This window comes from Zalophus californianus, chromosome 1, assembly GCF_009762305.2.
Source record: "Zalophus californianus isolate mZalCal1 chromosome 1, mZalCal1.pri.v2, whole genome shotgun sequence".
Classification (NCBI taxonomy): Eukaryota; Metazoa; Chordata; class Mammalia; order Carnivora; family Otariidae; genus Zalophus; species Zalophus californianus.
Window position 1 is genome coordinate 21,382,312 of NC_045595.1, and position 23,055 is coordinate 21,405,366.

Sequence of the window (23,055 nt, forward strand, 5' to 3'; positions counted from 1 at the left end):
TTTATAAGAAAAATACTAGAAATGACAAAGTTCCTACATCAGGGTTATCTAAGTGGTCACAGACTCGAGGAAAAGAGAATGTGTCTATGGAATATCTTGTACTTTAACCCTTCTACCCTAAAATACAAAGAAATAACCGTAACTAGAAAAAACACACAGGTCTAGCTGGACCAAAGAGACTTCTGGGAAATGCCACAGGGCAGCTATGCGAGCCTTCGCTCCAAACACGGGACGGCGATGCAGGCCCACGTGCTAGTGTTCTTCATAGTCATCTCGCTCAGGGCGGAATCTCAGACTCTGCAGAAGTGGTTGGCTGCACAGCCTTTTCTTGGTCCTCCTGGGCTCCTGTCAGTGAGACAGTTGCCTTCCTCTACCGCACACGCCCACAGAAAACGACAGCTGCTGCTGAGAAGAATAAACCGGAGTCACTGGAAAACCGCTGCCAAAACAGGTGTGGGTAAGAGAAGCCGGAAAGGGTGGGAAAGGACAAGTAATTACAAACTGACAAGAAGGTTGCATCCTTCTTGCTTCAGAGTATCAGACTCTTAATTCTGGCTCAGGTCATGATGTCAGGGTCATGAGACCAAGCCCCGCCCCGTCTCGGGCTCTGTGATCAGCAGGGAGTCTGCTTAAGGATTCTCTCTCTCTCTCCCTTGGTCCCTCCCCCAGCTTGTGTTCTCTCTCTCAATAAATCTTTAAAAAAAAAGAAAATTAAGTTATGAAAAACAAGGCAATTATTAACTTGAGGACAAATAAAAAAGTCATAAAACAATGCAGTGCTCAGCTGTGAATAATATATGAATGCGTATCATAGTGTAAATACTCAATTCAGATTTAACCCCAAACTATAATATAACTCTAATAGGAAGAAGAGGTAAGTAAGAAAGAGGAGAAAGGTAGTATAAAATAGCTAAGTGCTCATTTACCATAACATACAACCCATAGACATGTCTAAAATTAATGACTCAAAAGATGGCAGCATACTATTTTGAAAATGATTTAAGTATAAATATCAGAACAACAGTGAGAACAATGGGAATGAGTGCTCGTGGAAAGGGAGACCGCAGAAAGGGACAGCGCAGGGACCTGTTGTTTTATGTTGTAAAGCTTTTTACTGCATTTGGCATTGTAAGCCATATGCATGTAATGTTTTCACAGAAGTATTTTTAAATAAGTTTAATGATTTCTTTCTACTTAATATTTTAACATTTTTTGATATTTTTTAAACAATGAAAAATAATTATGAACTAAAAAAATGCACATGATTTCAACTAAATAAAAAAACTGATAAACTTTAAAAACCAATTAAATTAACAAATTAACTTCCGCAGTCAATTAATTTTTCCCTGGACCATTTTATTATACGCAACAAGCTGCTCGTTTGGGTTGAGTGAGAGGACTGAGTAATAACCACGTGAGCATGGAAAGCACAGCAGTGCCTTGCAGCCCCAGAGCATGGCAATGAGGGGACCGGGGTTCTCACCGGAGGAAAGCACCTCTGGGGAGCAGCTTCAGCACCACACTGTTTGAGGTAGTCGGCCCAATCAAAGTCCTGGCCCGGGTAGCCTAGGTGAGGACACAAAAACAACGATTCACAGCACACGTGCCTGCCCGGCTCTTCCACTCTGCCAGGTGTCCACCCACAACTGCTCATCTGCTAGTTTGAGGACTTTGCTCATTTTAGGGAGGAGGAAAAACCACCTATAAATCCAAAGCATCATTCAGGTTATAAAAGAGAGCAACTCTGGTCAAACCATAGCAATATAATAAAATTCTTCAGATACGTTTTTTAAACTTTCAAGTTTCAAACTATGCATTTATTTTCAACACTACTTTATATGATTAGCTGCTGGCAGTTTACTGGAAGAATTGAAGCCACTTACGACTGGACTTGATTTGTACTAATAAATCCAGTCTTACTCTCCATTCTCTTCCAAGTTAAGCTGTAAAGGGAGAGACAGCAAATCGTCTTTTTCCTCTCACGAAGCTATGGCCTTACACATCCTAGCCACACCCGACACAATGCTCTCGTCACTGTTTTCAGATTCATGTTCTACAGAATCGCAATGCTCTTATAACCTCAGTCATGAATTCATTTCAGAAAGAGTTGAGCTTTACTGCCTGCTTCAGTCCACCACGGTTGCCAGCAGAGGCCTCTCCAACCCGACGCCCTGGCTGCGCCGACTGCCCAGCTGCCCTGCTGTTTCGGAGCAGTCTCTCCCCGTCGCACAGAGCGGAAGACCTCGCAGGCACACGCGGGCCACTATGCCACCTGACAGCCGCCCAGGCCTCTGTAGTCCCTCCTCTGCCCACCTCAGACTGGCACCACGCTCTCCCCTGCCTCCACCTTTATCCCTCACAGCAAATTAGATGCATTTTCAGTTTCATAATCCACTACTTTCCCCCTACTTGCAGAGACAGAGGAGTTGTCTATAACAATGCTGAAAGCTCCAAGAGCTTTAATAATTGCTTTTCCTTTTCACATAAAGGCAGCAGGTAAGATAAAGAACTTGGGATGTCCAGAGCCTTTCAGCAAAGCAAGAACGTCCTCCTGCCGGCGTGTGCCCTCCTGCCACCACCACCAGGCAGGCATGCCCACTCTCGGTTCACTGATGGAGAACCTGGAGACTCCATTACTGTTTTCCCCTACTTGCTCCTTGGAGGAACTGTCATACTCACTTTTGTCTCCCCAGGGACAGACAAAGCCCAATGCCTAGCTCATAGCAAACATTCCACAAATGTTTGTTGAATGAATGGAGGCTGAATAAACAGCAAAAGGGTCTGAGTTTATGACTCTTGTTAACACAGAAGAGTACTTTTAGCCCAGTGTTCCAGCATTCACCATTTAGAAAGTGAAGCTATGTTCACCAAAAGCCTACTAATAAAGGATACACGGACTGCCAATCAAATAATCTGATGTGCTGATACAAAAGTTGGATAGACATTTGACATGTCCAGATACTGTAAGTTTAAAAATATTAAAAATCCCAGTCAAGGTCAACCATTGTCATATTTAAGAATCTTGATTAAAGGACCAAAGATTGTATTTTGCAGGGGTGCCTGAGTGGCTCAGTCAGTTAAGCATCTGACTCTTTATTTCGGCTCAGGTCATGATCTCAGGGTCGTGATATCGAGCCCCATGTGGGCTCTGCACTGGATGCAGAGCCTGCTTGAGACTCTCTCTCCCTCTGCCCCTCCCCCGGCCCCCCACTCACACGCACACGCTCACTCTAAATAAAATCTTAAAAAAAAAAATTCTATTTTGCAAAGTTGCAAATACCAGGAAAATGAGTTGCTGCTTTCCTACCTTACAGCTTCTCTGAGTCCTGCTCTTAATCATAAACCTTCCTCCGAAGTCTGATGAGCTTCACTCCAAGGGGATGCCCAGAAACCTAAATACCAGTCAGTCATCTGCCTCCTACCTCCCAGCTCTGATACTGAGGCCTTTTCTCACACATCAGCTCCTGACACTCCCTGTGCACCCTACCCTCACTCCTCTGTGCCCTCACAACAGACACAAGAGGGAGCAAACTAGGAACCTGCATGAAACCCCAGGCCAGTATGAAGATATATTTGTCAAGGCAGGAGGACAGAACATACTGAATATTTAAGAGTTTTTGAGCTTAACTTATAACTTGTAAATATGTAAATATATGGAATCGAGGCCTTCATTTATATTTGTCTTGGAACTCAAAAATGTTAAGGACAGCCTGGGGCAATGAGGAGGGAGAGAGAGACAAAAGATCCAGGTGATGCCATTTGACAAATCCTTCTTAAAAAGAAGCCCTTGATGAACAATTCAGAACAGAACCACCACCTACCAGGAGGGGGGCTGATGTGTAAACCATTCTTCAGACTCCACTGCACGGGGAAAATACCAGGACTGTCAGCATGGCACACAAAAGATCGCCGTGCATGATTCTCTGGCCTCAAATCATCCATTTCCACCAGGAAGTACTTCTCATCAAAAACCTGCACATACAATCAAACAAACATCACAGACAAATGGTTTCATGTGCATGTATGAAAGGACACGTGTGTGTCATTTCCTTGGCGTGGACAAACATGTTACAGAACTGCAGAGCCATAGTGGGTATGGATAATAACACTAAGCACTCAATAAAGGTTACCTATGTGTCAGGCACTGTTTTAATTAAATGCTTTTCATGCATTAACTCAGTTTTAATCTTCCTTACAACATAATAAGGTAGGTACCATGATCAATCCCATTTTGCAGATAAGGAAACTGGATTTAAGAAGAGGTTAAACAACTTGTCCCATTTTACCCAGCAAGAAAGAAGCAGAACCTGGGTCCAAATCTAAGTATTTAGGCTCCAAACAAACTTTAGTTCAGACTGAGTGAGGAGTCTACCACAACTTGTACATTAGATTTCTGGATCCTAGCCTAGTTTCAAATGCTAAAAAGGTTTTATTAACCTGCCCTGGCTCCCTGCCACCCCACGGCCCCTCAGACTCCAGAAAGGGCCTTCTGACCCCACTGCAGGGTCAGAATCCCTCCCTGTTCTTAGAATCATCTTCTCCTAAGGCCAAAAAAAAAAAAATTAAATCTCAAGAGATCAGACAATTTGGCATCCAAGCGACCACTCCTCTAATCACACTTCTCTTCTGACTCTACTCTGGGTAAGCGGGCCTCTGCTCTAAAATCCTGAACTAACCCCTTGTCTTATGCCTCAGTGCCAGTAACAGAGTTACCAGGGACTGACAACCTGCCCAGCTCCTGTGCTTACACTCAATAGAAGCCTTACTTTTGTCAGCCTTCCAAAAGATTGGAGTCTGAGTCTGGACTCCGGATTCCATTCTGGAGCAATCCTGGACAGATCTCATGACACAGACCACCTGCCCCACCCCCACGTCCCCCACTGAGCCCTGCACCTGGGTGGACTCTGACACTGTCACCTGCGCCCAGACTTCTCAGACACCACGGCCTGCCTGCCAGGTAAGTCCCCTCTAGTTACACACCTTAAGGCCTGCCCCAAAAACCATGCCCCACTACTCTGGCACCCAAGCTTTGGTTGGCTGGGCCACAGAGAACTGGACAGTACAACGGCAAAATGTGCACAGAAGTCATTCTGGCCTCACAGTTTAGGAGAAACATGGCTCAGATTAGCAGAGCCTGACGATCAAAACTCTAACTACTTTCCTAAACCAGTCACCCTGACAGGTATTCGTACCAAAAGAGCTGCCCCCATTTTACCTTAACAACTGTAGCAGGAGAGATCCCAAAAGGAGACCAGGGGTCCACAGCTTCCAACTTCATATTTACAGAGAACGAATGAGTGCTAATCACTTGTTTGTCCTGAAATGTAAACACCAAGAGGGAATAAAAATACAGTATTTTCACATTCATTTTATACTCATATATAGCTGAATACTACTCTTAATTAATTAAAATAGAACTGTCCAGTTCCTGGTAAATAAACTAATCCTATATTTTCTTTCCTGGAAAAAATTATTCAGAAACAAAAACACAGGAAGTACTCCCACTCTCTGTATTTGGTACACAAAGGCCATCTGGAGAAGAACAAGTTTATTTGATAACACGCTGGGGCTATGTAGTTAAGAGTGGACAAGAAAAGACTCAAATGCTTTTGGAGAATGTTAGGAGAAAACCTAGACTACTTTTGGAAGAATAACAGGATGCGCATCGCTCCAGGCTTCAAAGCTCTTCCTGCTTCAGACGCCCCGGCATCCTTACTGACCTGCCGGCTGGCTGGCCGTGTGCTCGGTGCCACCCCCGACTGCCCGACCTGCCGGGAGAAGGTGAGCACCCACCATCCCATTTTGGTTTTACCTTAAATAAGTATGACGGCAATGGCTCTTCCTCCTCCTCTTTCACTTTGGCCAGGATCTCTTGCCACTCAGCTTCACTTTTCAGATGCCGGATGGCTTTTGTAAAACAAGACAGGACATTTTAAATGAGGAGAACGTACAATTTTACATCTGTTCTGAAAGCATTCATGTAAACAGAAAGTCACTTTCCACGGGGAAAGAAAGGACTCCAGTGCACTTATGCCCTCTCCATTCAGAGCCTGCACTGTAACTTCAGTACTTTGTCCCCTGTTCAGAGCCTGCGTAGTAGGCCTGGTGAAAATACCCACAGCAAGATCATCAGGACTGCTGCAGGCCGTAAAATAATATAACACCCAAACTGAAGCACATAATAAGAAGTGCAAATTGCTTTAAAACAGTAACTCCACTTTTGAGATCGTTGTTATTTCTTCTCATCAACAATTCACTTTGGACCAAGACCTATCCTAAGACCTATCCTACCCCTCTATCTAAATGCTACCCAGAAAATTTTTCTTCAATTTTGGTAAGAGGTCAATATGAGTTGGAGCAGAAGTCCATAAGGTACAAGATGTATGGCAAATTACTAAATTAATAAACCAAAAGAAAAATCGGCACTTAATCAAATATAAGTTTTTTTGCAACATCTCTATTACACTTTTGTAATACACAGAATAATACATTTTTTAGTCTCGTCAACATTAGTAAAAACATAACAATAATGTAACAGTTAAAAGAAAAATGTTATATTACTCTTCACCTAATGGGGGCTGAAGCTCATATCCTTGTTGAGCAGCCCAACCAACATGATGAAGAAACGGATCCAAGTAATACAACCAATGCTCAAAATTGTCAGAACTTTCAAGTCCTTCATAACGCAGCTTCAGCCTTCCCCAATGTTTTCTACTACAGTAACGATCCAAGTGCTTAATGAGTCCCGGAAAGCTTGACATTCTAGCCTGGAGCCTGGAGCAATGAGATCTAAAGGATTCCTCCCGTTGCGGAGCTGCAGGTACAAGAGGTGAAAACGATTATGAGAAGTTCACACAGTATTTTAAAAAGTCAAGCTGTAAAGGATCTCCAATGAGCCTTTATATTTCTACCCACTCAAAGCCATGACACTGAAAGGCCTAATTTCATACAAGTCTCTATAGTATTATTTCTAAATGACATGAAAATGTTTATCTTAAAGAAAATTCAACTTATAATGCAAGAAAACTATTCTAACAGACCTCTGTCTCTAGGACTATGTTGTATAATTTCATCTAGTAAAACATTTTAAGTTATCATTAGTCTGATTGTAAAAGCAAATATGATCACCATTAAACAAAAAATCAAACATGACAAAAGTCAAAATCCCTACAATCCCACCTCCAGAAAGAACCATGATAAACACTTTGGCGCCCACTCTGAGATTAGGTTTTCTACACACAAGTCAACATCTACCTGTGTCTGTCTCTCTCATGTTTTTTGAAAAGTGGGGGCACTGTATACTCTTCTTCAATTCGTGTTTGCCACTTAATACATCACAGCTATTCTAGCACATTTAATCTTTATTCTTTTATACTGTTTTACTGATATTCTGTGTTATAAATGGGCAGTAATTTATCCACTTATATACTGATGGCACTTCAGTAGTTTCTGATTTTTTACTCATTTCACAACAATGTTCCTATGAACAGAGTGTTTTGATTATGCTGATGGAACAGAAAAGTTCCATCACTCTGTAGATACATAGTAAAAGTTAAGGTAGGGGCACCTGGGTGGCTCAGTTGGTTAAGTGTCTGCCTTCAGCTCAGGTCATGATCCCAAGGTCCTAGAATCGAGCCCCGCCATCGGGCTCCCTGCTCAGCGGGGAGCCTGTTTCTCCTTCTCCCTCTGTCCATCCCCCCACCCCGGAGCTCGCTCGCTCTCTCAAATAAAATCTTAAAAAAAAAAAAAAAAACCTACAAAAATAAAAGGGAACACTGATTCCAATATCATCACTTAACCATTTCTTTATATTCAGACTTACATTTTTTCCCTAATAAGAAGAGCTCTGCGACACTTACATATTCATATATATGCAAAAGAATATATGTAAAAATGGAGGAACACTTTCACAGCTAAAAATCAGGATGGCAGAATCAAGGTCAATGTAGAGCTGGATATCTATTAAATCATTTGTTCATGATTTCATTCAAAAATTTTACTGAGTGTTTGTTTAGTGTGTACCAGGCCCTGGCTAAGCATAATGAAATGAGTCAGAGGATAAAATATAAAGGTCAGCTGGAAATAGAGTATTTACCAATCGAATTTTAAAGGGAATGTGAATGGATCACAGAATGAGATGTAAGAATCAAAACTATAAAACACATAGAAAAAATAGCAGTAAATCTTTGTAACCTTGCGTTGAACAAAGCCTAATTAGATATGATACCAAAAGTACAAGCAACACAACAAAATAGATAAACTGGACTACGTCAACATAAGCTTTTGTGCTGCAAACAATATCATTAAGAAAATGAAAAGACAGTCCACAAAATATTTGGAAATCATGTATCTGACTGGACTTGTTATCAGATATAAGGAACTCTTACAATTCTATAATAAAAGAGAACCCATTTTAAAAATGGGCAAAGACATTTCCCCAAAGAAGATATACAAATGGCGGGCGCCTGGGTGGCTCAGTTGGTTAAGCGACTGCCTTCGGCTCAGGTCGTGATCCCGGGGTCCTGGGATCGAGTCCCGCATTGGGCTCCCCCTGCTCTGTGTGGAGCCTGCTTCTCCTCTCCCTCTGCCTACCACTCCCCCTACTTGTGCTCTCTGTTAAATAAATACATAAAATCTTAAAAAAAAAAAGACATACAAATGGCAAACAGTACAGAAAAAGATACTCAACATCATTTGTCATTAGGAAAATGCAAATCAAAATGAGAAACCGCTTCATACTCACTAGCATAGCTATAACCAAGAGACAGTAACGAGTGTTGGCAAAAATGCGGAGAAACTGGAGTGTTCATACCTTGCATCTCACATATACCACAAAGAATGTAACTGCTATCGCAGAAAGTAACAAAATATAACTTAGAAATGTCATAACCACTAAACTGATTTCACAAAAACAAGAAATCTCTATTATATTCACTAACAAGCTCAAAAGCTACAGTAATTTAAAAGGACTGCTGAAGGCAGGTAGGTAGTAAGAATACAACAGGTCCACTGCCTTCTGAGCAAAGGAAAAGGGGGTCTCACGTCACCTGGGGTGGGAATTACAAATTCCTGAAGCAAAATCAACACCCGCTCGGTGACAGAGCCCCATAAGGCCACATTTTCCAACTTCATAGAAGAATCTGGAAAACTAGATTTTTATGTGTTAGTAACAAATTCAGAACATTTTAGGCACTAAGTAAGGCACCATTTGGCAACCTCTGAGGATAAGTTTAAACCCACCGATACCCATTGTCATGTTTGTAGTAAAGATGTTTATTTGCTTTAGAGTGATAAATGAGCAACCAATTTTAAGATTCCTTGAACAAGAAATATCACTGAAGATGAGACGGGTTTTCCACACTGATTCTGCAAGCAATAATACTCACGCCTTCTAGCAGTGGAACAGGAGGGCTACATGCTCCCATCAGGGTCTGCCGCAGAAACTCATCCCAATCAGACACTTTATCTCTGATGCCTAGATGAGGGAATAAATGAGTAAACAAATGACTACTCATAATGTCAGCTACAGAACACAGGGAAACTAAACTCAACCTAATACAGAGAAGTTAAACCAGTGAAAGTGATTTAGAGATGCATCTGTACTTTTATTATCTGAGTCCAACAAATTACTTCTTTCAGAGCTTAAAAAAATCCCCCTCTAGATAGGTCTGCTTCCTGATTAGTTTAATAAGAGGTGTACACAAAACAAAGAGAATACAGTAACAGGGAGTTGGGCCCAATTTTTTTTTTAAGATTTTATTTATTTATCTGACAGAGAGACAGCGAGAGAGCACAAGCAGAGGAGGGACAGAGGGAGGGAGAAGCAGGCTCCCCAATGAGCAGGGAGCCCAATGCGGGACTCAACCCCGGGATCATGACCTGAGCCGAAGGCAGATGCTTAACCAACTGAGCCACCCAGGCACCTCAGGTGGGCCCAATTTTATCCAAAAGTTACTTTTTTTTTTTTATGATGGGAATTCTCAAATATATATAAAAGTAGAGAAAAGAGTATAATGACCCCATGTACCCCAGCTTCAACAACTGTCACTTCACGGTCAAGTCTTCCCAGGAGTTGTTGGCAAACTACAACCTGGGGGCTAACCTCAGCATACTATCTATTTTTATAATTAAAGTTTTATTGGAAAGCAGTCATGCCCATTTGTTTACACATTGTCTGGGGCTACTTTGCATTACAAAGGTAACATTAGGTAGCTGTTACAGGGATCACATGGCCTGTAAAGCCTAAAATATCTACCGTCTGGTCCTTTACAGATATTTTGCCAATCCGTGATGATCTACACCCTCACAGAGTCCACCCCACCCAACCACAGATTTAAAAGCCAATTCCTAATATCATATAATTGTACCAGATAAGTTCATCCAGTTTAATCTCAGTATGTATTTCTAAAGATTTTTATTAATATATTTGAGAGACAGAGAAAGACAGAGTATGCGAGAGGGGAAGGGACAGAGGGAGAGGGAGAGAGAGAATCTCAAGCAGACTCCCTGCTGAGTGCAGAGCCTGACGTGGGGCTCAATCCCATGACCCATGAGACCATGACCTGAGCTGAAATCACAAGTTGGACACTTAACCGACTGAGTCACCCAGGCACCCTAGCATGTATTTCTAAAAGTAAATAACTTTTTACATAAGCACAATATCACACCATTAAAAATTAACAATTCTTCAATAAAAAATATCCAGTCCATTTTTAAATTTCCCCAAATGTCTCACAAATGGTTTTTCCAATTTGCTTGGTCAAATCAGGATCCCAATGAGATACTGCAAATGGTTGATATATTGCTCAAGTCTCTTTTAATCCGTATGTTCTTTCTCCCCCTCCATCTCCCCACTCTCTCTCTCTTTCTAGCAGCGTATTTGCTGTTGAGAGAGAGCCTTTTGTCTGTTTAGAGTTCTGCGTCTGCTTTTACTGGTTGCCTCCCTGTGGGTGGTAACCAGCTGCTCCACTGACCTCTGTATTTGCTATAAATCAATATTTAGGGCTACAGGCTTGATCGAATTCAGATCTGACTTTTTTGAGGGGGCTGTCGAGAACAGTTCATAAGTGGAGTTGTAACCTTCTATCACGTCCATCAAGAAGCATACTCAGTCTGGTTGTCTCTTCTTTTGTGGTGTTAGCAGATTTTAATGGTCACTACATGATACACTGATTCATTAGGGACTAAAAACGGTGATTTTTCCATCATCCCTTTGTTTACTAACCAAAATATTCTATAAAGAAAAATTTCACTTCTTCAACTACTTCATTACCCTGAGGTGCAGTTCAAAGAAAAAAGCCAGGATATTTGTTTGATTCTCTTTATCTTTCCCTGTATTTACCAGCCTTCAAAATCATCAGTGGCTTCCCTAGCATCCTCCAAAGGCAATCAGTGAGAGTTCTGTTTACAAGTCTCACTAGGAAATTATAGACTACACCACATATGACATGTTCCAGGCCATTGCAGCCGTTGTCCTACTAACGCTCACACTGTCCTGTCTTTAACCAGAGGGAATCTTTTTTGACACATGACCCTAGTAAACAGTCACTGACATCTTTTTTACTTTTGGTATGAACGGTGTCCCAGGCTCAGCGTACTTGTACCTTTCCCGCCCCAGCCCAGGAACCGGCTCCTTCTCCAAGGAGCTCTGACTTAATTCAAGTGAAATGGTATTTAGAGGTCATAATTAGGGTGCTGAGGGTGCTCATTTTTTAATATTCTTTATACTGTTTGTTTCTAGGCTCTTCCAATATCTAGAACTAAGAAATATCTTCCCCTTTTTTAAAGACATAAATCACATCAGGAGTTCATATTGATACTTCCAATACAAATTCATGAAGACATTGTTTCTATTAACTTCATTTATCCAACTTCTGTTTCCTTTCTTTCCTGCTGAAAACCCTAGCTCTCACACATTTCATTATGACTTAATCCCACAAGACCCAAACACTACTTCAAAATAACATCAACTCTGCTGCTAACAATGATTACTGAAGACAGCTTACTTCTGTTGCTGTTGCTATGTTTCATCCCTATTAGGGATGTACACTTAAATTATTGTATCTGAAAGCCCAACAGTTTGGTTTCAACTATTTCAAAGAAATAGTTCTCTGAGTGGTCACTTCACAATCTCCATATACAACAGTTACATTTCTATGCTTTTGTTTTTTAGAAATTTTTTAAAAATTTAATTGTTTTACAGTTGTATAAAATACATAGTTCAAAACTCAAACAAAATAGGTACATTCAGAAAATCTAGCTTCTATCCCTGTCCCTCACTTCATTCTATTTCTTTCCTTCCCCACAGGTAACTTTTCTTTTCCTTAAAGATTTTATTTATTTGAGAGAGCAAGACGGAGTGAGAGAGCACATGAGCGTTGAGTGGGGGAAGGGGCGGTGGGAAAGGGAGAAGCAGGCTCCCCGTTGAGCAGGGAGTCCAAGGCAGGGACTCAATCCCAGGACTCAATCCCAGGACCCAGATCATGACTCGAGCTGAAGGCAGACGCTTAACCCACTGAGCCACCCAGGCACCTCCCCACACAGGTAACTTTTTAAACAGACTTATTCTTTTATTTTTTAAAAATGAACACATATACACATTCATATACTCCCCCCTCCTTCATTCTTTATACATTTTTTCTATTTTCATAAAACAAGATATCCAGGAGAACACTCCCTGACTGTATGTAGATGGTCCCCATTTCTTTTTACCATGCATTGCAGTTTTAATCATTATCAAGTACCCTTTTATCTCATAATGCTTTCTGATCTGAATTCTACCTTTTTGAAATGCCAAGACTGACACTCCTACTTTCTTTCCTATTTGATTTGATTTTTATATATCTTTGTCCATCCTTGTATTTTAACCCTTTCAGAATCTCTCCATCAGGTGGGTCTCCTGTACATATAGCACAAAAGTGGGTTTTGCTTTCCGAGTCAACCTGAACCATTTTTTACTTTTAATAGAAGACTAAGCCCATTAACATTTATTGATATTATCAATAGGTATGCCCTCAATTTTGTCATATTGCTAAATATCATACAAGTTTTTGATATGTGTGTGTGTGTGTGTATGCACAGTCTCTCACTATGTGATCTATTTTATTTGAACATACGCTTTTTAAAATCTATCTTTTGGCGTTTAGAAAGGTTTGTGTTTTTGTTTTTCTGATTACCTTAGCATATACAAATAACTTTATATAACACTTTAGTTCTATTTTTGGACTATTTTCCATTTCTTTGTTCTATAAACAATACTAACATTAGCCAAAACCTCTTTTTTCTCCTCTTCTTCACCATCTCATTTCAGGTAATTGTCTTTTACTCTCAGTTAACATTTAAAAGGTAATTAGTTAAAATAAAAAATAAAAGGTAATTAGTTTAATTACTCTGCAGTAAAGCTGGTGTTTTTGAAAAGGCATTGAGTGAACTTTACCACTATGCACATGCCCTCCCCCTCTGCTGCCTCACATTTTCATAGTTACACTGTATCTATACTGTCAGATTATGTAGCCATTGCATACTACACTGTCTCCTTTGTAAACTTCATTTAGTTTGAAGTTCTACAGCTACACATATATTTAATGTCTCATTAACAGTTCTTATGCTAATGTCTCTTTATTCACTTGGTTTTCTAAAGCTCAGTCCCCAGTGGATGTCTTAGGAAGGGCTCACAGGAACACTGTTCCTGAATCTTCACATCTTCGTAACAGACTGCTTACGGCCTTTATACCTGAAGTTCAGTGTGGCCAGACGTAAAACCTTGTCTCATAGATTCTTTTACTGAATGTCTTAACTATTCATTACTGTCAATTAGTCTGATGACAATCTTGTTTCCTTCTTTTTCAAGAAATTTAGACCTTTTGCCTGAATAACGAAGGGATTTTATTTTAAAGTTCAAGTGTCAGGGGCACCTGGGTGGCTCAGTCCGTTAAGCATCTGACTCTTGATTTCAACTCAGGTCATGATCTCAGGTCCTGCAATTGAGCCCCACATCAGGCTCCCTGCCCAGCGGGGAGTCTGCTTCTCCCTCTGCCCCTCCCTCCTGCTCATGCTCTCTCTCAAATAGATAGGTAGATAGATATGTAAATAAACAAAATCTTAAAAAAAAAAGTTCAAGTATCACTAGAACGCACCTTGATATAGCTGTTCTCACTTGATTTTCCCGTGTGCAAAGTGAGCCCTTTCTATATGTATTTCAGTCCTACTTTATTTCAGTCAAGTTTTCTTGAATGAAAGTTTATAGTATTTTATTGTTTCACTGTTGTGGTTTTCTTCAGTGACTTTACCCCAAGTCTTTTTTCTTTCCTCATTTCTTTTTCTTTTTTTCCTTCCTTTTCATCCTCTCTTTATCTTCAGATATTATCCACGGTAGATTTGTTCCTGTGTTCACTTTAACTGAGTCTTCATTTCTAATATGCTTTTATTTCTAGTTCTTGCCTAACTCCTACTTTTTCTCTTTTCAGATTCCCTTTTCTCCATCTCATTTCTGAATTTTTATAAATTTTATTTATACTTTTTCTATTTCTAACGTTGTTACTACTTTCTCTTAGTTGGTTTTGAAATGTTTTTATGTGACACAATGTTCAACTCTTTTGTGGTTATGTTTCTCTGGAATGATTTTATTCCACCCTTCTCTCCTCTCTCTCCCTCTCGCTCTTTCGTTATAACCTTGTACCCAACTAAAATCATTTCAATTCAATGCATTTTCCTAGACTCTTACAATGAGATGGTCGGCCAGTAGCTTCATGTCTCTAGAGCTTCCTCTTACAATGTTTTTTCACAAAACACTTCAAATATGGCAGCTAGGGGCTACTGGGTGGCTCAGTCAGTTAAGGGTCTGACTCTTGGTTTCAGCTCACGTCCTGATTTCAAGGTCCTGGGATCAAGCCCCACATCAGGCTCCACGCTCAACTTGGGATTCTCTTTCCCTCTGCTCTGCTACCCAACCCCCCGTTCTCTCTCAAAATAAATAAAAAAAAAAAGCCCACTACAAACCCACAGACCCCCAAACCCTAATGCCCAAATCTTCATTTCAAAATACCATTCTTGACCAAAAGAAACCAGGACTTCTTGGAGAAATGGCTGATTTCAGGGACGAGCTTCTTCTTTTTCTTTTTTTTAGGATTTATTTATTTATTTATTTATTTGACACACACACAGAGAGAGAGAGACAGCAAGAGAGGGAACACAAGCAGCGGGGAGCTGGAGAGGGAGAAGCAGGCTCCCCACTGAGCAGGGAGACCGACGGGGGGGCTCAATCCCAGGATGGTGGGACCATGACCCAAGCCAAAGGCTGATGCTTAACTGACTGAGCCACCCAGGCACCCAGAGACGAGCTTCTCGAGCTAAAACATAAGAAACCACTCAAAGAATGATGGGAACATAAGAGAGGACACATTAGCCAGATTAAAGGGGTGCCCACTTGCTAAATCCAGGACATTGTGAGCATCAAAATAAATAATACAGTAAAGGATTACAACCCATTGAGTAAAATAAGAATCATGAAGTCTACCTTGACATACATACATAAATGTATGTATGTAAATGGGGGGAAAGGAAAGCTCTTTCTCTTGTAGAAAGCTTATCATGATATGTAGACAAAATTAGAAAATACTGTTTGGTAAACAGAGCAATAATTGTTTAAGATAAAAATGATCAATCAGTGCTAAAAGTAGTGGGTAAAAGTTTGAGGAGTGATATTTACATTATCTCAAAGTATCTTCCTTCAAGATACTTACTAATTTAGAAGTATGAAAGTAATTTTATGGTGGAAAAACCTGGCATACACCAAATTAATCAAGTGATAAAAGTTATTATCACCAGTTACAGGGCAAACCAACAGCATGTGTGTCCTAATAATGACTGATGCCCTAGAAGGACAGAGAGTCACTTCTGCAGTTTTCCTATCAAAAGTGCACAATCTGAGTCTAAGGAAACATCAGACAAACCCAAACTATGGGACATTCTAAAAGAATAATTGGCTTGTACTCTTCAAAAACATCAACACCAAGAAATAAAAAGAAAGTTTAAGGAAACTAAAAAGACATGACAATCAAATGCAATGTATGATCCTGGACTGAATCCTGGACCAAAGAAACAAGGCATAATCAACATTATCAGGAAAATTGGCCCATAACTTTCAAAAATGTCAAAGTCATGACGAAGACTGAGAAACTATTCCAAATTAAAGGAATCTTATGCGACATAAGAACTGAATGCAACACATGATCTGGGATTTCCTTTTACTATTAAAAACATTATGGGTAAAAACTAAGTAAGATCTACAGTTTAAATAATAGTGTTATATCAAAGTTAATTTCCTTATTTTGTTATTTTTACTGTGCTAATGAATGTCCTTATAAGTACATTAAGGCATGAGTAAAAGGGTATCATGCCTACAACTGACTCTCAAATGGTTCACTGAAAAATCACGCATGCGTGTGCATGTGAGAGGCAGAGGGGAAGGAGGAGGATGGATAACATATATTTGGTAAAACATCAACATTTAGGGAAACTTGGCAAAAAGTCTCTAAGAATTTTCTATGCTACTTTTGCAACTTTTCTGTAAATCTGAAATTGTATCAAAATAAATTGAAAGAAAAACATATAAGCTCTGATATTTTCTTAAACCTGAAGCCTTCTTTCCCCTTTCTCCATCTTTACAGGACCTTCCTCCTCCTTCTGTCCTACTTAATTTGGATTCTACTCCCCGTAAGGCTTTCCTGGAAGGGAACTTCAGTTGACTCATTTTAAGAATTCATAGGTCCCAGATCAGATGATCTGGGACCCTAGATAGGGGTGAGAAGAGGGAGGACAATAAAATTAGAGGAGAATCCCCAGCACCGCAATCTGGCCCAACGTACTTCAAGACGAACAGACCTACAAGTCCCAAACTCAGCCTCACAGTTTTACAGGATGATAAGCAACTGATGCTCCCTAAGAGTATCATAAAGACGCAAGGCTTTATGAAGCCCCAAAAATACTTTTTAAAGGTAGGGAAATGTGCATTACTCCTTATCAATATTTTCAAAATGCTAACCCCAGAAAGTCAGAAAGCCCTGTGTGTTGGGGGGGAACGGAGACCTCAAGGCTGTGCACACAGCAGTACCGCGGCACGTCCCCAGAGCAGTAGCATATTACCTTCCGGGGCCTCGAGGGTCTTGTCATTCTGCTCACACCACCCGATGGGGTAGAGGCCGGCCCTCCGGATGTCACACCAGAAGTCGGCCCTCCGGTCGTCGCCGTACCCCTCGTAACGAAGCAGCAGCAACTGCTCACACGTGGTGATGATGGTGGCGACCCAGTAGGATTCAGGGTCTTTTTCACAGCCACCTCCAGCTTCATCCCGGGAGCAAATCCATTTTGCAAACGTGCATCCACCTGCACAGGGAAATGTTACTAACCACCAGGTAAGTATCTCAACCAAGTATCTCTTTAGCCAAAATTTTTTAAGACTTACAATTCTGAAGCACTAAATGACATAAAACCTTCTCAAGGGAAACCTGAGAAACTCCAATTCTAACTCAGCAGTGATCCAAATGAACAGGGAACAGTGTGCTGCTCTGTTGCAGCCGACTCTGAAGGAATTCTAATACAACTCAATATTTTCACCAAAGCAGCCTACTGTGATTATGGAAAATGTTTTCTATGAAGTACATAAATCACTAAATGTTCACCATTTTAATAACCTTCAACACATTGTCTTCAAGAGTGATTTCTCCATCCTTCAAAAAATTTACGAAGTCATAAAAGGGGAAGGACAAAAGAAGCCATAATGACAATAAATTAGTATTATATGTACCATATGTAAGGAGCCACACCTCCCGGTGCCCCTGAAACAGTCTATGTTTACACTTGTTATCCTTGAATAATAATTAATAATGCCCTGTTTCTCTCTCAAAGTGTCCTAATTCAGATGATAAATTATATGGTCACAAAGGAAAGGTGAGCAATTCTGGAACTACCCCCTGTGTATACAAAGATTAAATGCGTACATGTATTGTGGGAAATGAGAGCAACGTTTCTCACTGTGGGAGAAAGAAGTAAAAACAAGCAAAGAGCAGACTAGCACGACCCTTGTGGCAACGAACTGGAATCAGCAGTGTCAGAATGAGGTCATAGTGACAGACTACAGATGTGTATGTATGTGTGTGCTGATACATTTCCTAGTGTATGTATGTGTGTGCTGATACATTTCCTAGCTCTGTGAACTGACAGGGATGATAAGGAATGATACTCACCAGCAATAAGCAAACTTAGTGTATAAATTCTTCATTTATAAATGCCACCTCCAATAAAAAAGAACATGGGCTCCATGGAGAAATAAGTGATTCCAATTCTGGAGTAGGGAAAACACACTAAGTGCCTGGAATATCTTGTGATGCCAGAAAGTAAATGCTCCAAAAATGACGGGGGCATTTGGAAAGGATATGGGAGCCAACCAGAAAGATCCCCCAATGTTCACATTAGGGACAATTTGAGCAATAAAATAAATAATAAGATTAATGGATTATAACCCATAGATTTAAACAATATCCGTGAGTCCATACTGTAAAAAATAATTAACAAAGAAGGGATAGATCCTTAGAGTAAAAGACCAATTAATAAATACAGAGAAAAATGACAGATACAGAAAACCAGGGGCGCCTGGGTGGCTCAGTCAGTTAAGTGTCTGCCTTCGGCTCAGGTCATGATCCCAGAGTCCTGGAATCGAGTCCCACACTGGGTTCCCTGCTCAGTGGGGAGTCTGCTTCTCCCTCTCCCTCTGCTCCCCCGGCTTGTGCTCTCTCTCGCTCACTCTCTCTCTCTCAAATAAATAAATCTTTAAAAAAAAGAGAGAAACAGAAAACCACCATTAGACAAACCACAGAAATAAACACTGCCGGCAAGAATCATGGATCAGGGCTAAAATGACTATGATATTTACATAATCTCAAAGGTTCTCCTATAAGATTCTTACTAATTCCAAAGGGGAAAACAGTAAAATCATAATGAAGAACTATGACAGACACCCCCTAACTAGCTGATAAAAGTTAACATCACCAGTTGTAAAACATCAGTACCATATACCCTTGATACCACAGAATGAGAAAAGCACAGTATCATTTTTATGAAATTCTTCCCAAATCTGCTTAAACTCAAGCTAATCATGAGAAAAGCCCAAACCCACATTGAGAAATATTCTACAAGATAACTGGTATGTAATGTGCTCTTCAAAATGTCCAGGCCATGAAAGACAAAGAAGGAATGAGGAACTACCAAACACGGGGAGACTACGCCAGCCTGACAAGTAAATGCAATGTAGCAATCACAACCACTGAGAAGTGAGGAGAGTCCTGGAAAGACAGTCAGGGAGGGAAAGTCCTACATGCTGTACAAAAATCCTTCCCCCTTCTCATCACTGCTGTGTTATACTCTTGTGAAAGGTAATCACTACCCTGAATTATAACACTGTAAATACTGTCTGTGTGTTAATACTACATTCGTAGAATTATGCAGTATGCATGTTCTTCTGTGTGGGCTTTTCTCTAGCCCAACAGTGCTTATGGATTCATTCATGTGGCATTTAACAGTTTATTTCTTCTCACTGCTGTATAGTATTCCATTATACAAGTTATCCACTCTAATGCTACAAATAGTAAGCACTGTGAGAAGTTTGCAGCTTTGAAAGACTATAAATAATACTGTCATGACAGTACAAATATTTTTGTGTCTCTGGTGCATACACACATGGATTGCTGTAAAAGATACAGCCAAACCACTTCCAAAGTGACTGCACCAGTTTACTCTTCCAGTAGTGTATGAAAAATCCTTTTTTAAAATATTTTATTTATTTAAAGTCCTTTTGCTCCAACATTCTAAGCAACATTTGTGTATGTTCAGTCTTTTTCATTTTAACCTTTTGGAAGGTGTGCTATGTATTTCATTGTGACTTTAATTTGCATTTTTTCATTATTAATGAAGATGAAAACCTTTATTAGTCATCTAGGTTTCTTCTTTTGGGAAATGGCTAAGTTTCTTGCCTTTTTTTTTTTGTCAAGTCTGTATTTTGGATATCAGTTCTCTGTCAGTTACTTGTGTTACAAATATTTTCTCACCTTCTTGATGGTGCTGTTTGATGAACAGAAGTTCTTAATTTTAATGTACTCTGATTCATCCTTTAAAAGGTTAATGCTTTTTCCGTATTTTTAAACAAATTTTCCCTATCCTTGTAAGTCATAAAGATAAAATACTATATTATTTTCTAGAAGTCTTTCTTATTTAGAACTAATATCCACTTTGAATTAATCTCCATGTATGATAGTAGGTAGGAGTCAGGTTTTATTTGTTTGAAGATACATATACACAATTGACCTTTCCTCACCACTGGAAATTGCCACCTTTGTTGTAAGTGTCCCTACAAAAGTGGATCTGTTTCTGATTCGTTTTTCCTTAGAGCAGTACTACACTGCCTTAATTTTCGTATCTAGTGCAGTGAGTCTTCTCGTTTTGTCTTATTCTTTAGCTATATCTGGTTATCCTCACTCCTTTGTATTTCCACATGAACTTTAGAATCAGACTGTAGGGGTGCCTCCGTCAGTTAAGCCTCTGCCTTCAGCTCCCAGGGTCTTGGGATCAAGCCCTGCATTGGGCTCCCTGCTCAGCGGGGAGTCTGATTCTCCCTCTCCCTCTGCTCCCTCCCCTCACCCCCACAAGTGCTCACACTCTCATGCTCTCTCTCTCTCTCAAACAAATAAAATATTAAAGAAGAAAAGAATCAGACTGTCAATTTCTCCCTAATTTTTTTTTTGGTATTTGACATGGGTTGCAGTAAATCTACAGATGTACTTGGGGAGAACTGACATCTTTACCATAGCGAATCTACCATTACATAAACAAGTATATTCCTTCATTTTAACTTGTATCAATAATGGTTTGAAGTTACTTTACAGATTTTTGTTACATTTATTCCTGACCATTTGATGTTTTTATGCTATTGTAAATCACATCTTTCAGTTTCCACTTTTCTTTGCTGCTAGTATACAGAAATATAATGGATATAAATAAATAAATCATATATATATATATATATATATATATTTTTTTTTTAGAGAAGTGGGGGGAAGCAGAGGGAGAGGGAGAAAATCTTAAGCAAGCTCCGCACCAGTGTGGAACCCGACGTGGGGCTCGATCTCACAATCCTGAGATCATGACCTGAGCTGAAATCAAGAGTTGGACGCTCAACCAACTGAGCCACCCAGGTGCCCCTAGAAATATAGATTTTTTATGCTACCTTGTTTCTAATACTCTTGCTAAAGTTAGTCATTAATTTTATATCTCTAAATTATTTTATTCATCTGTAAATAATAACAGTTTTTCCCTTCTTCCTAATCCTTATATGTTTTGTTTTTCTTATCTTACTGTATTGGTCAGAACCTCTAATACAATATCAAACAGAAGTCATGTTAGACAACATTTTTATCTTGTTCCATAATTAAAAGAAGGTATGCATATTACTATTAATGAAGTCTGCTGTAGATTTTTTTTTATAGATATCCTTTAGCAAATTAAAGAAATTCCCATCTATAGTTTGCTAAGAGTTTTTGGTATCATGAGTGGGTATGGAATTTTACCAAATATTTTTCTCTATATAGTGAGTTGATAATGTGATTCTTCTCCTTTATTCTGCTACAGTGGTCAATTATGCTCTTCAAATATATTTTCCTGACTTTCTTTTCTCCTGAGATTCCAATTACATAAGCATTAGGCTTTTTTTATACTGTCTGCAGCTGCTGGATGTTCTGGTCTGGTGTTTTCCCACCTTTTTTCTCTTTGCATTTCAAGTCTGGGCAATTTATATTGACTTATCTTCAAGTATACTGACTCTTTCCTCATTTGTGTCAAGTCTCCCAATAAGCCTGTCAAAGGCATTTGACATCCCTTATTACCATGTTTTTCATTTCTATGATTTCCACTTGACTCTTTCTAATAGTGTCCACCTCTATTGAAACTCCTTTTCTGTTCAAACATGTTGTCCATCTATTCTGCTAGAGCCTTTAACCTAGTACTCATAGTTATTTAAAACTGTCTGATAGTTTCAATATCTGGGCCTTATGGAGTCTAGTTCTATTGAATGCTTTGTCTCTTGACAGTTTGCTATTTTTCTCTTACTTCTTCATGTGTCCCATAATTTTGGGTTAAAAGCCAGACATCCTGTATAGAATAATCGAGATTGAAACAAATAACACTTCTGCCTGGAAATGGGCATGTTTCTTTTTAGGCCTTAAATTTGAGGGAGAAGGTTAAAGTCAATGTAGTTAGGAGTAGAACTGGGTTTGGGTTTTGTTGTTGTTTAGTTACTCACAGTACACCACAGGCTCCAAGATACACTAGCATTTTCTATTTAAGGTAGAGGCTCATTTGCCAGAGGGCTTTTTCCCTCAATATTTGCAGCTCTACCCTCAGATTTAGGTCTTTTCTTTGTGACTGCATCTCAGAGACCACCTCTCTCCACAAGCTTGTCTGCCTCCTACAAACAGACCTCTGTTACCCAACATTTCCTAACTTGGTGGTTGAGGACAAGTGGGAAAGCACATTCTCTGAGATTCAGCCTCAGTCTCAGTCAGGTTCTGAGTCCTGAGTCTTAGGAGTAGGAACTTCTTGGGGCGCCTGGGTGGCTCAGGCATTAAGCGTCTGCCTTCAGCTCAGGTCATGATCTCAGGGTTCTGGGATCGAGCCCCGCATCAGGCTCCCTGCTCCGCGGGAAGCCTGCTTCTCCCTCTCCCACTCCCCCTGCCTGTGTTCCCTCTCTCGCTGTGTCTGTCAAATAAATAAATAAAATATTAAAAAAAAAAAAAGGAGTAGGAACTTCTCAGTGATCTTACCCCTCTCCCAACTGTAGGGGACCTCAATTGCTCCAGCTTGTATTCCTACCCCTCTTCCAGGGACAAAAGGCTTTTATTTCTTCTGTTCTATCTCCAGGCTGCAAAGGATTTCACCTGCATCCTGGGGTTAACAGGGTTTGCATCCCTTCCCCTAGCAGCTTAAAGCTTTTGTTCAGGAAGACTCAGACAA

The 23,055-nt window shown here is 40.0% G+C and overlaps 1 protein-coding gene across 1 annotated transcript in view; it reads right to left on the reverse strand.

The window, feature by feature from the left end:
- SFMBT1 (Scm like with four mbt domains 1) overlaps positions 1–23,055 on the reverse strand; it is a 127,854-nt gene that overhangs the window by 26,606 nt on the left and 78,193 nt on the right. The window contains 9 exon segments of the mRNA XM_035727794.1: positions 1,484–1,566; positions 3,822–3,972; positions 5,216–5,317; positions 5,813–5,907; positions 6,569–6,703; positions 6,706–6,814; positions 9,387–9,475; positions 17,143–17,322; positions 17,325–17,382. Of these exon segments, the coding sequence (XP_035583687.1) occupies positions 1,484–1,566; positions 3,822–3,972; positions 5,216–5,317; positions 5,813–5,907; positions 6,569–6,703; positions 6,706–6,814; positions 9,387–9,475; positions 17,143–17,322; positions 17,325–17,382 (1,002 nt within the window).